At 42.5% G+C, this 16,737-nt stretch overlaps 1 protein-coding gene and 1 long non-coding RNA gene across 7 annotated transcripts in view; one reads left to right on the top strand and one right to left on the bottom strand.

The window, feature by feature from the left end:
* Nucleotides 1-303: 303 nt before the first annotated feature.
* On the bottom strand, nucleotides 304-9,121 carry LOC118641683. Its single transcript, XR_004961651.1, has 3 exons — nucleotides 8,931-9,121; nucleotides 7,173-7,309; nucleotides 304-803 (listed from the first exon to the last, which is right to left on the bottom strand). It is a non-coding gene; the product is annotated as an uncharacterized LOC118641683 (long non-coding RNA).
* Nucleotides 9,122-9,244: 123 nt separating this feature from the next.
* MARCHF6 (membrane associated ring-CH-type finger 6) overlaps nucleotides 9,245-16,737 on the top strand; it is a 79,752-nt gene continuing 72,259 nt past the window's right edge. For 3 of the 6 annotated variants that reach the window (XM_036279118.1, XM_036279116.1, XM_036279115.1), the window contains exon 1: nucleotides 9,428-9,461. In XM_036279118.1, the coding sequence (XP_036135011.1) occupies nucleotides 9,443-9,461 (19 nt within the window). In that variant the 5' untranslated portion in view covers nucleotides 9,428-9,442. Of the gene's footprint in view, nucleotides 9,462-16,737 lie in introns of all 6 variants that reach the window. The other 3 variants (XR_004961650.1, XM_036279117.1, XM_036279114.1) reach the window with 2 other exon arrangements.

Below are 16,737 nucleotides of genomic sequence, written 5' to 3'. Positions count from 1 at the left end.
GTGAGAGGTGCCAGATAATCCCTAAAGGTTCCTTTGGGCTCCATGCATCTAAGATAAAACCTGTAAGGAAGACCTTCACTTTAGGGCAACTACACAATTTCAAGTTAGAAACCAAAATATCAGATGAAAATTTATATATCAAGAGACTCATCAGTGAGAGAGACAGGTGTGTCAGAGGGGGTTGAAACGGAGATTTATCCACAGCCTCTGGAGCCAGTGAGTCAATGTTGAAGTCTAAATTGGTGGTGAACACAAATTTCCTGTGGCTGCTGTGACAAATGACCACAACTGGGTGGCTATAAACAACAGAGTTTATTCTTTCACAGTTCTGGGAGTAAAAAGTCTGAAGTCAAGGTGCAGGCAGGGCCTATTTCCTACAGAAGCCCTAGGGAGAATCCTTTGCTTTTCTGTTTTTGGTGGCTGCCACCGTTCTTTACCTGTGGCTGCATCACTCTGATCTCTGCCTCCATCTGCACATGGCCTTCTCCTCTGTGTCTCAAATCTCCCTTTGTCTCTTTCTTACAAGGACATCTGTCACTGGATATATGGTCCATCTAGCTAATGAAGGATGATCTCATCACAAGATCTTTAACTTAATTACATGGTCAAAGACCATATTTTTCTGAATTTTTACACAAATTTATTTGAGCCAAATAGAGGATATGTTTGGAAGCAAGATCTCGATGGCCACGAAGCTCCCATGACATTCTGAAGCTGAGCCCATGAGCTTACATGGGTCCGCCGGACTTCCACTCTCAGAGATGGGGTTCATTGCCAGTCAGCCTGTTGTGACTTGACTTTGCCTGGAAAATCCAATATAGTTCAAGACATTTGTAAGCTATAGGATTCTCCGGACCTAGAAGTTCCATGGCCAATTTAGATGCTTTTCTACTTTCAAGGGTAGACCTGTTGGTTCATTTACCCTCGGGATCCATGGGGTTTGCATGGTTCAGCACTTTGTGGAGTGCATGCTTGGTTAATTCATCTATATGAGATGGCCTTTTAGAGAAAGGTTCAGTGGCCAAGGACATGCAGAGACCACTGGTGACCATATTCCCCTCTTAAAGATCCTCAACACATTTTTATAGAATAAGGGCACCCAGAAATCCTATAGTAGAGAGAGAAGCCTAGTATTTCCCAACTTGCCTACAACCCTTTACAACTCATAAATCACTCTTTGAAGGGGAGACCTTTGAAAATGAAACATATGGGCATATGTTTGCAGTGTTTTCTTTGGGTTGGCAGAATGAGGGAATGTCAGATTATGTCTCTTTGTGAACCCATTTGCAACCCCAGGCATGGTGCTAACTGCTGACTCTAATGGGCTCTGGTCCCTGGTAGGCACCTGATTACTGTTTTTCTTCCTCGAGGGGTTCATCTATGTTTGCCCAGGGCTTACTGATCTTGCTTGATGTTACAGCAGAGAATTTGTGCTTGCTTCTACCAGGTGCTTAGGAGTCCTAGTAGTCCAAGATAATTTTTAACTAAATTCACTGTTTGAGATTACTTGGTTACTGGAGTGACCTGAGGTGTGAGTGTAATCCATGCCAGGGCTGGTCTATGGGTACAATTTTTCAGTAAGTTTCAGCTAGGACAACTTTTCCTAGAAGTTTTGGAGAGGCCTCAGATTTACTTTTTGCGCATCATCCCTCTGAGTCCTGTAGGCCTTTGTGGGGAGGATCCTGATGGAGGTTTCTTAACAAATGCCTCACCTTGGGCAGGCTCCGGGCTTTTATAACTATTCTTCTTGCCCCTGGAAGCTGTCAGAACACAAGTTCAAGTTTGCCTGTATCAGCAGAGTAAAAGTAACTTTCGAGTTCCATGTCCTTAGATTTTGGTCAATCAGTTGCTTTACTATTTTTGTCAATTCTTCTATGCTTTTAAGAATAGGCTTTTTATATTTTATTTAGTATTTTCAACTGTTCTATTCTTCAAAAGGGAAGTGAAAATCATTGTTTTTGTTTTGTTTTTAATCAATACTTGAACTGAGAGGGTTTTTTAAAAAAAACAAACAAACAAAAAAACACGGGGTTTGTGCATGGACTGAAGGCATCCATGGACTCCTCTGAAATTGTATGTAACATTTTGTGTTTGTGAAATTTTTCTGGGGAAAAAAGTCCATAAATTTTATCTGCTTGTCAAAGGTGTTTATACTGATCCTCCAAACCAAATTTGAGAACTATTGCTTTGGAGTTCTATCAGTCCTTAACAATTTTAATTTAAAAAACAATTTTAGCATAATTTGAAGCTCACAGAAAAGCTGCAAGTACAGCACAAAAAACTTCCATATTACCTTCACCCACATTTACCAACTTAAAAAAAATTTTTTTTTCTTTATTGATATTAGAGAGAGAAGAGAGTAAGGGAGAGGGAGAAAGAGGTAGAAACATCTATGAGAGAGAATATCCGTTGACCGCCTCCTGCATGCCCCTCACTGGGGATTTGGCCCACAACCTGCCCTGACCGGGAATTGAATTGGAGACCTCTTGGTGTATGGGTTGATGCTCAACCAAACCACACCGGCCAGGCAAAATTTACCAACTTTTAACTTTCTCTCTCTCTCTCACCTTTTTCTTAACCATCAAGGACTCCCAAGAAGTCAGGCAATCAACATTAGTACACTACCATTAAAAAACCCTATTTAGCCATGGTCAGTTTGGCTCAGGGGTTGGAGCATCGGCCTGTGGACCAGAGAGTCCAGGGTTCGGTTCCCGCTAGGGGCATGGACGAAATAAAATAAAATATTTTAAAAAAAACAACCCTATTCAAATTTCAGTTTTTCTAATTGTCCCCCCAAAATCTTTTTTTTATTGATTTTTTTTTAGAGAGAGGAAGGGAGAGAGAGAGAGAAAAACATCGATGTGAGAGAGAAACATCAATTGGCTGCCTCTTGCATGTTCCATATTAGGGATCCAGCCTGAAATCTGGGCATGTACCCTGACCGGGAATTGAACGGGGACTTCTCAGTCCATGGGACAATGGTCAATCCACTAAGCCACATCGGCTGGGCCAAAAAAAACTTTTTTAATTTTCAGGTGCAGGATCTCATCCAGGAACATACCTTGCATTTTGTTGTCATATCTCTTTCATCTCCTCCCATCTGGAATAGTTCTTTGTTTATTCTCTGTCATGTCCTTCACAGTGTACAATAATACAGAATTCTGTAGGATGACCCTCCACCTGAGTCCATCTGATGTTTCCTCATGCCCAGACTCAGGCATGCATTCTTGGTAAACTTTGCCTTTCTCACATTAGTCTGTTCCATCACTGATGATGTTACATCTGATCATCTATGATGTTGACGTCTTCACTATAAAGTTATATTTTTCTTTTGTAACTGTTGGAAAATATTTCCACAATATGCCCAAATCCTGTGCCCTATAGAATATTGCCAGTTTTAGCCTCCATTGACAACTGCAGTCTGAACCACTATTATGTTGGCAAATGATTTCTATATCATTCCTTTTATGTTTATTTGTTGACATTATACTGCAGAGGAAGGAAGAGCTTTTTTTTTTCTCCCCACTTATTTATTTATAGCACTAGGGAGTCCTCTTTTATTCCATAGATTATAATCTGTTACTGTAAATATTTATTTTTATGTTCAAGTGCCCCCATTTGAGCCAATGAGAGCCCATATGATCTCTCTGTGTTGTTTTAACATATTCTTATTAGTCTTTGAGCATTTCCTTATTTTTGTCACAAAATGTTCTAGGTTCATCTTATAGTTTTCCTGCTCCAGCCCTAAAGTTTGATACTTCCAGAGTCTTGGTTCCTTTTCTTCCCCATAATAAATACTTTAAAAAATATATCCGACTTTATTTTTCTTTAGAGCAGTTTAAGCTTCACTGCAAAACTGAGAGAAAGTTATAGAGATTCCCATGTGTACTCTGACCCCACACATGTATAGCTTCACCCATTATCAGTGCCCCCCACAACAGTGGTACTTTTATTGAAATTGATGAACCTGCACGAACACATCATGATCACCCAAATTCTTAGTTTACATTATGGTTCACTCTTGGTGCTGTACATTCTGGAACAAATGTATAATGACATGTTTCCACATTATGGTATCATATTGGTTCCTTTTAGTAGAACATGGTATTAGAAAGCAGAATCTGCCCTGGCCAGTTTGGCTCATGGGTTAGAGCATCAGCCTCAGGAACAAAGAGTCTTGGATTGGATTCCAGTCAGGGACACGTACCTTGGTTGCAGTTTGGTCCCAGCCCTGGTCGGGGTCATGTAGGAGGCAACCAATTGATGTGTCTCTCACATCGATGTTTCTCTCCCTCCCCGCTCCCCTCTATCTGAAGATAAATGGAAGAGTATCCTTAGGTGAGGATTTAAAAAAAAGAAAGCAGAATCCACATATTCAGTGTGCTGAAAGCTAATGGGGTATCACTATGTGTAGATCCTGTCAGAGGACAGAATTAGGAAATTTATATATTTATTTGTTATTATATATTTATTTGTTATTTTTTAAATTTTATTTATTTATTTATTTATTTGCAAATCCTTACCTGAGGATATTTTTTCCATTGATTTTTAGATAGTGGAAGGGAGGGAGGTGGTGTGAGAGAGAAACAGCAATGTGAAAGAGATACATCAATGTGTTGCCTCTTGCACAACCCCAATCAGGGCCGGAGATCAAACCTGCAACCCAGGTGTGTGCCATTGACCAGAAATCGAATCAAACTCTCGACCCTTTGGTCCGAGAGCCAATGCTCTAACTGCTGAGGCAAACCGGCCAGAGCTACTGTTTATATTTTTTAAGTGAGTTCATATGATACCTATATTTCTGGTCCAATACCACAGGGTTCTTTCTAGCATTCTCCCTTTTCATGTTAGTATTTTCTCCAATAGTGGGAAATCTGGTCATTTTTCTCAATATCTTTACTCATTTGCTCAACGTAATCAATGGCCAACACCAGCCTTCCCTTCTCTCTGCCACCTGCATGCCTCTCCTTTTAGCCCTCATGTTCTTGCCCATATCTTGTGTCTTAGTGAAGAAATGAAAGAGAAAAAGAAAAGAAAGATGGAGGGAAAAGGAAGACGGAATAGGAAGGGAAGACAGGAAGGAAGGGAATATGAAAAGAGAAAATAGGAAGATAAGAGTTTAATAATAAGATAATGTCATAAATTGCCTTCAATAATTTGTTAATGTTAATAACTTTAAGCTTATAGTAAGGGACTTTACCTAATTAACATATCTATGTGCATTCAGCAGCAATTGTGTGCAACTGTTGCGGTCATGAGTTCCTGTATAAACATGGGCTCACAGTAAAAACAGAGTTTAATGGAAGTGTTAAAAGGGTAGCTGTTAATGGCAAATTGGTGAGGTTTAACAGTTGGAGGCCTGGAGTTGGACAGACCTGTGCTTTAATTCTGGCTCCTCTTCTACGTGTATGGCCAAGAGCTAGTTACTTATCAGCTATGAGTCTCAAATTCCTCATCTGTGAAATGGGTATAATATTTATTTCACAGGACAGCCATTGATGTTCATTGGACATAATAGGGAGTTTGGTTAATTATTGTTATCATTAGCTTGTTATTGTTATAGGTAGTGCTAAAAAATTATACCCTCTTGTTCATTTTATTGCTATATGAAACCCAGCATTATTATAATATCCTCATGACACAGTAAACACACACACACAACTTGAACATATGTATGCTATACCCTTTAAGTATCTCTTTTGATCAACATAATTTTTTTTTCAGATTGAAGTTCTATACCAGTTCTAACATTGATTTTGTTGGATAAATGGGGCAAATGAATATATTTCTATGTAATATTGGTATTCTCATTTGAAAACAATGAAAATTCTAATATAATTGACATCTATTGTTTTGTCCTCCCCCTTTCATGGGATATGTTCTTTCTCCACTTCCACAATGTAGTTCAGTGGCAGCGTCCATGCTCTTACAGATCCTAGTTCTTTGTCTCAGGGATGGGCACTTCACTGAACCAATGAACTATTCTTCCCTGGGAATACATATTTTTAAAAAATCCTTACCTGAGAATATGCTTTTATTGATTTTGGAGAGGAAGGGAGAGGGAGAGAAAGATGTGAGGGAGAAGCATTAATCTGTTGCCTCCCATACATACCCCAACTGAGGATTGAACCTGACACCTGGGTATGTGCCTTGACTGGGAATCCAAGCCATGACCTTTCCTTGAACAGGACATGCTCCAACCAAATGAGCCACACTGGCCAGGGCCCCTGGGAATTTTTCACTTGGGACAAGAGATTGTCATTCTCAGCCTATGTGAGAGTGAGGCTGAAGATATGACTTTGAGAGATATGAGTGGCCTTTTCTTCAGCCACAGGGAAGAAGCTGGTCTGATGGCATGAAGCTAGTGTAGAGAGAGAAGCACAGCTTTGGGACGGGGCAGAGAGGGGACTCTGACAGAGAGCAGTCCCTGGGGTCCAGTGAACCACTACTTTTGTCACAGTTTATTCATAGCAACAGTACATTCCTCCCTTTTGCCTTCCAGTTTAGTTTGGTTCCTTTCAATGGCAACCAAGAGAGGTGTGACTGACTTATGTATCTCAAAGGGATGTTGTGAGGACCAGTTCTTGCCACATAGCAGGGCCTCCTAACTGGGTTCTGCTGCCTGGAGATTCACATACCTGCCTTGAAATACTAGTACTTCCTTTAGTAAATCTCAAAGTCCATCTCTCTCTCAGAATCCTTTCCTCTTGTGCTCTGGTGGTCCTGAACTGTGCCCCTAGCCTGAGGTGAGTGAGATGTGTTCTGTAAACTCACGGGTGGGGGTTAACTCAAGTTGGGGTTGGGTTTGAGGGATGGGGGTTGGAGACTGAGCCTCTTTCAAATTCAACATAAATGGCTTAAATATGCTCAAGGTCAGCCCTGGCTGGTTTGGTTCAGTGGCAGAGTGTCTGTCCTTGGACCAATGACTCACGGGTTCCATTCCGGCCAAGGGCACATACCTTGGTTGCAGTTCATCCTGGCGGGGGTCGTGCGGGAGGCAACCAGTGGAGGTGTTTCTCTCACATCCATGTTTCTCTCTCTTTCCCTCCCTTCCTCCCACTCTGTCTGAAAATAAATAGAAAAATATCCTCGGGTGAGGATTAAAAAAAAAATGTTCAAGGTCAGCCATTGAAAAAAGTGGGTCTCCATTACTGTGGCAAGAATTTGCTTACCTGCCTTGGCTAATATTAGTCAAATCAGTGACATTAGGCTTCAAGGACTGCTCTCATTTGGGAGGACTCCACTTCATTATTTTTCTTCTAAGTCTTGTTCTGATTGATGAGGCTTGGGAGAGGGGTCTTCCCAATTCCTTCACGCACACAGATGAAAATAAGTTAGCTAGCATTCTTGTATCTATCTGAATATTGTTTAAAACATTTTTTGTTGCCTGGCCGGTGTGGCTCAGTGGATTGAACATCATCCCATGGACTGAGAGGTCCCCCTTGGATTCCCAGTCAGGGCACACGCCTGGGTTGCCAATTCCATCCCCAGCCCAGTAGGGGGCGTGCAGGAGGCAGCCCATTGATGTTTTTTTAAATCCTCACCAGAGGATATTTTGGGAGGGGGGGAGAGAGAGAGAGAGAGAGAGAGAGAGAGAGAGAGAAATACGATGTGAGACACATTGATTGGTTGCCTCCCGCACAACCCTGACCAGGGTCGGACCGAACCGCAACCGAGGTATGTGCACTTGACCCGAATCGAACCTGAGACTCTTCAGTCTGCAGGCTGGACACTCTGACCACTGAGCAACCGGCCAGGGCAATGTTTTGTTTTGTTTTTTAAATATTTTTTGTTGGGGTTAAAGACATCTTTGCTTCTACCCAGGCAATTCTAAGGTGATGGCCTTTCTAATCTGTACAGTCAGCCCTCCTTCATCGCGGTCAACTAGACTCTACCGCGATAAATGAATTTCCGCGAAGTAGGGTTCTTTCTTTATACACCGTCCTCCTTCGCCACTTCCCGCTTTGACGTTGGCGGCTTCACTCTATTGTGTTTTTTTCAAGTATAGTATAGTATAGTATTTGAAAAAATACTGTGTACTGATGGAAGCAGAGCTCAACCTTTAATCAGGCGGAAGCAGTTTAGCTCTGGCCAGGTAAGTGTTCATAACTCCTGTCTGCATCCGAACCGATTTCTCTTAGGTTCACGTTTCAACCCCCAGCCTGAGCAGTTCATTGCCGTATCCTTCTAACCCGAAGTAGAAGTCTCCCTGGGTGGACTCTTGGTACAGTTAGTGCTTGTCTTACTTTCAGAGATATTTTAGCACTTCCTCTTGGCATGTCCGAGATATTTTAGTGTAGTGAAATCCGGTGCGCCGCAGAATTTAAATAAAAGTTTTATTTACTGAATTTGGGGGGGGGGGTAGAGGGGGAGAGAGAGAGTGAGAGAGAGAGAGAGAGGAGAGACATCAATTTCTAATTCCACTTATTTATGCATCATTGGTTGATTCTTGTGTGTCCTCCGACCTGATCAAATCCGCCACCTTGGCGTACAGGACAACGCTCTAACCAACCAAGCTACGTGGCCGAGGCCAAATAATTCTTAAAACATGCAATACCTTCCTATTTAGTCGGGGGTATTGACCTCTTTTCCCTTAGATTGTCAAATAAAAACATGACAACAGACAACACAACAGCTGTCTGGTGTGAACGAATAAAAATTATACCTATTTTTCTGTCAGATTGGCAAAAGATATATCTTTTGGTGTGCCACACAATTTTAGTAGTTTATGGGTGCTATGAGATGACATAGGTTGAAAATTATTTTAGTGATTCCGCAAAAACCAGCATCAGAACCATCCAGGTGTCAAACAAAAAAGCATCTTCCGGGGCGCTCCAGACCCTGCACCTGGATCTCCGAGGGGGAGGGTGGTCAGGGTGGCCCCAGGGCGCAGGGCCCGTTTTCACAGCGCGCCGGGAATTCTTACGCACCCCAGGGACAGGTGAGTGGTGCACCGCGGCGGCGCTGGGCTCCCCGCCTCGCTTTCTCTGCCGCCTCCCCGGGCCCCCGAGTTCAGCTCCTGCTTAGGTTACAGCCCGCTGCCCCGCGCAGCCCTCGGGACTAGGCCCAAGGGCCCGCTTCCTCGCCGGGTCGCTGTCCCGGTCCACAACAAGACTTCGTCGCCCCAAGACCGCCGCCGGAAGTGACAGCCCCAGTCGTTGGGGTGTTCCGCCCCTTCCGGCCCGCGCCCCGCCCAGGCCTCGCCCCTCGGGCTCCCATCCCCCTCCCCCTCCCCGCTCTCGCCCGCTTTCTGTCAGCCTCTCTCCCACTCCCTCTCCCCTTCACTCCTTCCTCTCGCTTCATCGCTGGCACCTGAGCACACGCACCTGCCCGGGCCGGCTCCGCTCCCTCCTCCCCTCCCCCCCTCCCCGCCCCAGACGGAAGGCTCCGGCCTCCGCCGCGGGAGCCTCGCGGCTGCGTCATCACCGCCCCGCCAGACAAGATGGACACCGCGGAGGAAGGTAAGTCGGCGGCGTCCGCGCCCTTGCACCGGCGCCCGGGTTCCTGGCCGGCCCGCACCCTGTCCGCGGCGCTCGAGGCGTGCGGCGGGGCTCGGGCGGCGCGGCGGGGCCCTCCCCTCGGGGCGGGGGCGCGCGGTGACAGCGGCGGGGCCAGCGCCCGAGCCGTTTGCCCGCGGAGCAGTCGCGCGAGGGGCGGTGGGCGGCGGCGGGCAGGGGAAGGTGACCCCGCGGCGCCCCCCGCTGTTTCCCGCCCGCGCGCAGAGGCCGGGATCCTGCGCGGCTGGGGGCGTCTGGGCTGCAGGGTCCGCGGCTGGCCCGGCTCCCCCGCCCCCTGCATCCGCCAGGCCGGGGCGCGGGACGAGGCCGTCGTGACTGCTCCAAGTTTGGGGGCGTTTTCCACACCCTTCCCTCACTCGGTTTTGTCTTTCTTTCTGTCGTTTTGTCCATCACTATACAGGCCCTACCCCCTCGCAACAAAACTTCTTTGTTGACTCCGAAACTTCCCGAAAAATACACGGCCAGGTGACGGGAGAGTGGAGTGAACTCAACTGACCCCTATTTAAAAACCTTGCCCTCGGCTTGCTCGTCCCAATAGAATATGTTTACTAAGCGAGAAGGAAGTTCCAGCGAGGTTATGCGAAGGAGGGAGGCTCTTTAGAACTCCTTTGATTTGGTGTAGTTTATTCTGTGTGTGATCCCTGACACCAAGGCGCAGGGTTTGCTGTGTGTGTTTTGGATGTTTGTTTTGGAACAAGCTGAGCCTTGTGAACGGAATACAGAGGTATAAACATCTGGGTGTGGAAATGCATTTGCTTATCCGGATACCGAAAGCGGTAGGTTTTGAGCAGTTTTATCTCTTTAGAGTCTGTCAAATAGTTTAGTAAATGTATAGAGGAGATTCCTAAGTTATCCTGTTTCTTGATGTTTTGGTTATCAGTGAAGATACATTTGTGTTTTGGGTATATTTATGTGGGGGAAGTGATAAACACCTTTCAACCTTATGAACTGCGATTTTGGTTTTAGATGAAAATCATGGAGCACTCTCATGGCGTATAATAGTGAGTGATAAAAAGTTTGATATTGTCTATGTCATGAGTTGATAGAACTCGATTTATCATTTTTTTAACTTTTTTTTTTCATCCTCACCCGAGGACATTTTTGCATTCATCCTCAGATAGAGCTGGAGGGAGAGAGGGAGGAAGAGAGAGAGAGAAACATGGATGTGAGAGAGACACATCCACAGCCTGCCTCCCGCAGGACCCCAACCGTGGCTGGGGACAAACTGCAACCCAGGTAAGTGCCCCTAGTGGGAACTGAACCCAGGTCTCTCTGGACCCCAGGCTGGACACTAACCGCTGAGCCAAACCGGCCAGGGCAATTTATCATTTTTTAAAGAAGTCTTTCCTTGGATAATCAAGAACCTCAACTGTAATAACATTTGCATGTGACACTTGACAGTTTACAAAGTATACTCACAAGCATTCACATTTGGTCTACACAAGAGCCCTGTGGAATAGGTAGGTATTATCTTTTATAGACATGGAAATTCAGGCTTAGTTATTTTAATGGGTTTTTAAAGTTTCACACCCTAGTAAGAGATAGATTTGAACCTAGATATTCTAATTATAGAGTTTTCCTTTCATTATGTTTTAGTTGTTTGACAGAACCTTATTTTGTACTTGTTTTATGAAACTTGGTCATGAAATGAAAATGAATTTTAATACTTCTCATGTCTACTTTTGCAAAAATCTGAATTGGAAATCTTTTGAAATTTTCAAAATTAATTTAAATTGAACTTGGAAAAAACACTGAAAGGAAAGCGAGGATTACAGAGAATTTCATGATAAAAATGTTAGTCAAGATGCCAAAAAGCTTGGGAATAGCTGTTCTATTTGCTAAATTACAGATTCTTTCTTTCTTTTTTTAAAAATCTTCCCCTGAGGACATTATTGCATTTATCTTCAGATAGAGCCGGAGGGAGAGAGGGAGGAAGAGAGAGAGAGAAACATCCATGTGAGAGACACACACTGACTGGTTGCCACCTGCATGACCCCAGCTGGGGCTGGGGATGAACTGCAAACAAGGTACTGCCCTTAGCGAATTCGAACCCAGGACTCTGGTCCACGGGTTAACGCTTTGTCCATTGAACCAAACTGGCCAGGGTCAGATTATTTCTTAAATTAAGAAAATGAATTGGGTTAAAAAATTTTTTCTTCTTTATTGATTTTTTTAGAGAGAGAGAAAGGGAGAGGAAGAGAGAGAGAAACATCGGTGAGAGAGAACATCGACTGGCCACCTCCTGCATGGCCCCCACTAGGGATCAGGCCCACAACCCGGGCATGTGTCCTTACTGGAAATCGAACCTGCGACCTCTTGATGCATGGATCGTCACTCAACCTCTGAGTTACACCGGCCAGGCTGAATTGGGTTTTTATTTGATTACAAAAGAAAGTCTTTTTGTAGAAGATTTGGAAAATATGGCTAAACATAAAGAAAATTAAAAAATTTTTTTCCAAGATAGATTTTATTTATATTTTGTCTTCATTATTGAAGGTATTATAAATGTCCCTCCTTCCCCCTTCCCAATTGACCCCCTCCTCCTTGTTCCCTCCCCCCTCCTGCCTTCCTCACATTATTGTCTATGCCCATTGGTTATGTATATATACATATAAATTCTTTGGTTTATCTCTTCCTGCCCTCCCCCCAACCCCCTCCCCCTTCCCTCTGAGGTTGTCAGTCTGTTTCCTACTTTCATGTCTCTGAATCTCTTTTGATTGTTCGCTTATTTTGTTCATTATATTCTATAAATAAGTGAGATCATGTGGTACTTGTCTTTCTCTGACTGGCTTATTTCCCTTAGCATAATACTCTCCAGGTCCCTCCATGTTGTCTCAAAGGGTAAGAGATCTCTCTTTCTTACAGCTGCGTAGTATTCCATTGTGCATACGTACCACCGTTTTTTATCCACTCATCCAGTGATGGGCACTTGGGCTGTTTCCAGATCTTAGCTATTGTAAATAGTGCTGCTGTGAACATAGGGGTGCCTATGTTCATTCTGATTGGTGTTTCAGGCTTCTTAGGATATTTTCTGAGAAGTGGGATCACTAGGTCAAATGGCAGGTTCATTTTTAATGTTTTGAGGAAACACCATATTGTTTTTCCATAGTGGCTGCACCAGTCTGCATTCCCATATGCAGTGTGCTAGGGTACCCTTTTCTCCACATCCTTGCCAGCACTTGTTGTTTGATGATTTGTTGATGGTAGCCATTCTGGCAGGTGGTAAGTGATACTTCATAGTCATTTTTATTTGCATCTCTCTGATGATTAGTGACACTGAGCATTTTTTCATATGTCTCTTGGCCATTTGTATGTCCTGTTAGGAGAGGTGTCTATTCAGGTTGTCTGCCCATTTTGTCTTCCTTTTGTTGAGCTGTATGAGTACTTTATATATTTTGGATATTAACCCCTTATTTGATGAATCATTGGCAAATATGTTCTCCCAAAGAGTGGGTTCCCTTTTCATTTTGATACTGGTTTCTTTTGCCATGCAGAAGTTTTTTAGTTTGATGTAGTCCCATTTATTAATTTTTTTCCTTTGTTTCTCTTGCCCTGGACAATATATTGGTGAGAATTCTGCTACATGTGATGTCTGAGATTTTGCTGCCTACGTTTTCTTTTCTTTTAGGATTTTTATGGTTTCACAACTTACATTGAGGTCTTTTATCCATTTTGAGTTTATTATTGTGTATGGTGTAAGTTGGTGGTCTAGTTTCATTTTTTTGCATGTACCTGTCCAATTTTCCCAACACCATTTATTGAAGAGACTGTCTTTTCTCCATTGTATGTTCTTGTCTCCTTTGTTGAATATTAATTGTGCATAATGTCTTGGGTCGATTTCTGGGTTCTCTGTTCTGTTCCTTTGATCTGTATTCCTGTTCTTGTGCCAGTACCAGGCTGTTTTGATTTCAGTGGCTTTGTAATATAACTTGATAACTGGTATTGTGATCCCTCCAACATTGTTTTTCTTTTTCAAGATTGCTGTGGCTATTCAGGGTCTTTTTTGGTTCCATATATACTTTTGGAGTATTTGTTCTAGATCTATGAAATATGCCATTGGTACTTTAATAGGGATTGCATTGAATCTATAGATTGTTTTGGGTAGTATGGACATTTTAATGATGTTGATTTTTCCAATCAATGAATATGGTATATGATTCTGCTTTTTTATATCTTCCTCTATTTGTTTTTTCAATGTCCCTGTTAGTTTTCTGCAAACAGGTCCTTTCCTTCTTTGGTTAAGTTTATTCCCAGGTATTTTAATTTTTTTGATGCAATGGTAAATGGGATTGTTTTTTTAGTTTCCCTTTCTGAGTGTCCATTATTGGTGTATAAGAATGCCATTGATTTCTGGATGTTAATTTTGTACCCTGCTACTTTGCTGAATTCATTTATTAAATCTAGTAGTTTTTTGATGTAGTCTTTAGGATTTTCTATATATAGTTTTATGTCTTCTGTGAATAATAACAGGTTCACTTCCTTCCTTCCAGTTTAGATGCCTTTTATTTTTTCTTCTTGTCTGATAGCTGTAGCTAAGACTTCCAGTACTATGTTGAATAAGAATGGTGAAAGTGGACATTCCTATCTTGTTCCTGTTCTTAAGGGAAATGCTTTTAGTTTTTGCCCATTGAGTATGATGTTGGCTGTAGATTTTTCATATATGGTCTTTATTATGTTGAGCTAGCTCTCTGTTTCCACATTGATGAACGTTTTTATCAGAAGTGGGTGCTAGATTTTGTCAGATTCTTTTTCAGCATCTATTGATATGATCATATGGTTTTTATCTTTCATTTTGTTTATGTGGTGTATCACATTTATTGATTTGTGAATATTGTACCAGCTTTGCACCCCTGGAATTAATCCCACTTGATTGTGGTGAATAATTTTTAAAATATATTGCTCGATTTGATTTACCAGTATTTAAAAAAATCTTTTAATCCTATCACACCTTATTAAAAACACTGATAATATTTACTTTTCTATTTTTTTAATATGTTAATCTGAGCAAACAATAAAAATGCTACTAAAATATCAACCATGCAAACAGTGTAACTCTCCTCTCTTTAAAAAATAGCATTTGCTTGCCTCTAGTGACACCATATATGATGTTATAATGCTCAGAATGTTTTGTATTTCTAGTAAACAGTACTGAATTCTGTTAGAAAATCTATTATTTACCATATGGATTTTGGCCTTTCATATTGTTTACTAGATTTTAGAGATCTGTCTAAAGTGTTTAGTTGATTAATTTTTATTTTTGTAAAATCGACGGGTTTATAATCTATTTTCATAATATAGAGGATGAATGAGTCATTTTTTTTTTTTTTTTAATTCTCACCTGAGGGGAGGGTATTTTTTCGTTGATTTTCATGGAGAGAGGGAGGGAGGGAGAGAGAAAGAAAGAGAAAGAGACAAAGAAAGAAACATTGATAAGAAACACATTGATTGGTTGCTTCCCACACAACTTTGACCAGGGCTGGGGACCAAACTGAAACTGAGGTACGTGCCCTTGGCCGGATTCGAACCGCAGCTCTTTGGTCCGAGGGCTGATGCTTTAACCGCTGAGCCAAACCCTCCAGGGCTAGATGAGTCATTCTTATGTTTGTATGAATGCAGATGCATTACATAAACTGTTATCTATTATCAACTCTTTAAACCTCAGAGCTGAGGAGACTATAGATATGCAGCTTCCTTATTTTATGGATTAGGAATATGATCCTGCAGTACACTGAGATTTTTTAGTTTTAGGGGGGAAAAAAATCTATTCTTTGCTCAAGGGTGTATGTTTTTAAAAAAGAAAAGCACCAAACTATTGGAATAGATACTGCAAGCAAGTATTGATATATGAATACGATATTGAACATTTGCAATTGTAGAGTGCTCTCTTTTCAGGCCAGTGATACATATAGCTGATTTTTTTAAAAATCCTCACCCAAGGACATTTTCCCATTCTTTATTCAGACAGAGCTGGAGGGAGAGAGAGGAGGGAGGAAGAGAGAGAGAGAGAGAAACATTGACGTGAAAGGGACACATGGAGTGGCTGCCACCCGCAGACCCAACCAGGGCCGGGGACAAACTGCAACCAAAGTATATGCCCTTAGCGGGAACTGAACCCGGTTCTCTGGACCGCAGGCCGATGCTCTAACCATTGAGCCAAACTGGCCAGGGCACTGATTTTTTTTTTTTAAATTTGGTAAGTTATTTCTTATGATAGCAGAACATAGTAAGTCATATCAGCAGTTTTTAAAAATAATTTTATGCCCTGGCCGGTTTGGCTCAGCGGTTAGAGCGTCCGCCTGCGGTCCGGAGAGACCTGGGTTCGGTTCCCGCTAAGGGCATGTACCTCGGTTGCAGTTTGTCCCCGGCCCTGGTTGGTCGTGCGGGTGGCAGCCACTCGATGTGTCCCTTTCACATCGATGTTTCCCTCTTTCTCTCTTCCTCTCCCTCCCTCCCACTCTGTACAAAAAATGGAAAAATGTCCTCGAATGAGGATAAAAAAATAAAAAAAATAAAAATAATTTTATTTTCCTTTTTTTTTTAATTGTTGAAAGTATTACAGATGTCCCATCAGCAGTTTTATAAAATTAAATGCCCGCCATGGCCAGTTTGGCTCAGCGTTTAGAGCGTCAGCCCGTGGACTAGGGTGCTGGGTTCAGTTCCCGCTAGGGGCATGTACCTCGGTTGTAGTTTGTCCCCAGCCCTGAATGGGATTGTGCGGGTGGCAACCAATCGATGTGTCTCTCTCACATCGATGTTTCTCTCTCCCTCCCATTCTCCCTCCCGCTCTGTCTGAAGATAAATGCAAAAATGTCCTCAGGTGAGGATTAAAAAAAAAAAGAAATGCCAAAGCAATTATTCTTTAATACATTATGAAACATATTCATTGGGAAGGTATGAAGCTGACGTGTATTGCAATTGATCATGTTATGTATTTACTATGGGAAAGCTTGAGGTGACTTAGATTCGGATGAGTTAAAAGGATGAGAAGTTGTCAGAACCAGCTAGTTACCATTGTTCTAGAACCACATGGTCTTTCATGTCTGCTTCCAGACATGTCTGCTTCATTCTTCTCACCACAGATGGACTTTTACTGCTTTGGCATGCTTATGACCAAGCAAATATGCACTCATTTGACAAATGTTTATTGAGCACCTGTTATAAGCCAGACACCCTATTTTATGCTCTTGGGCTAGGCAGGGAACAAAATACACAAAATCAA

The sequence above is a fragment of the Molossus molossus genome, unplaced genomic scaffold, assembly GCF_014108415.1.
Source record: "Molossus molossus isolate mMolMol1 unplaced genomic scaffold, mMolMol1.p scaffold_m16_p_3, whole genome shotgun sequence".
In the NCBI taxonomy this organism is placed as follows: Eukaryota; Metazoa; Chordata; class Mammalia; order Chiroptera; family Molossidae; genus Molossus; species Molossus molossus.
The sequence above is the reverse complement of the archived record's forward strand: the minus strand, read 5'-3'. Positions and strand labels throughout refer to the sequence as shown.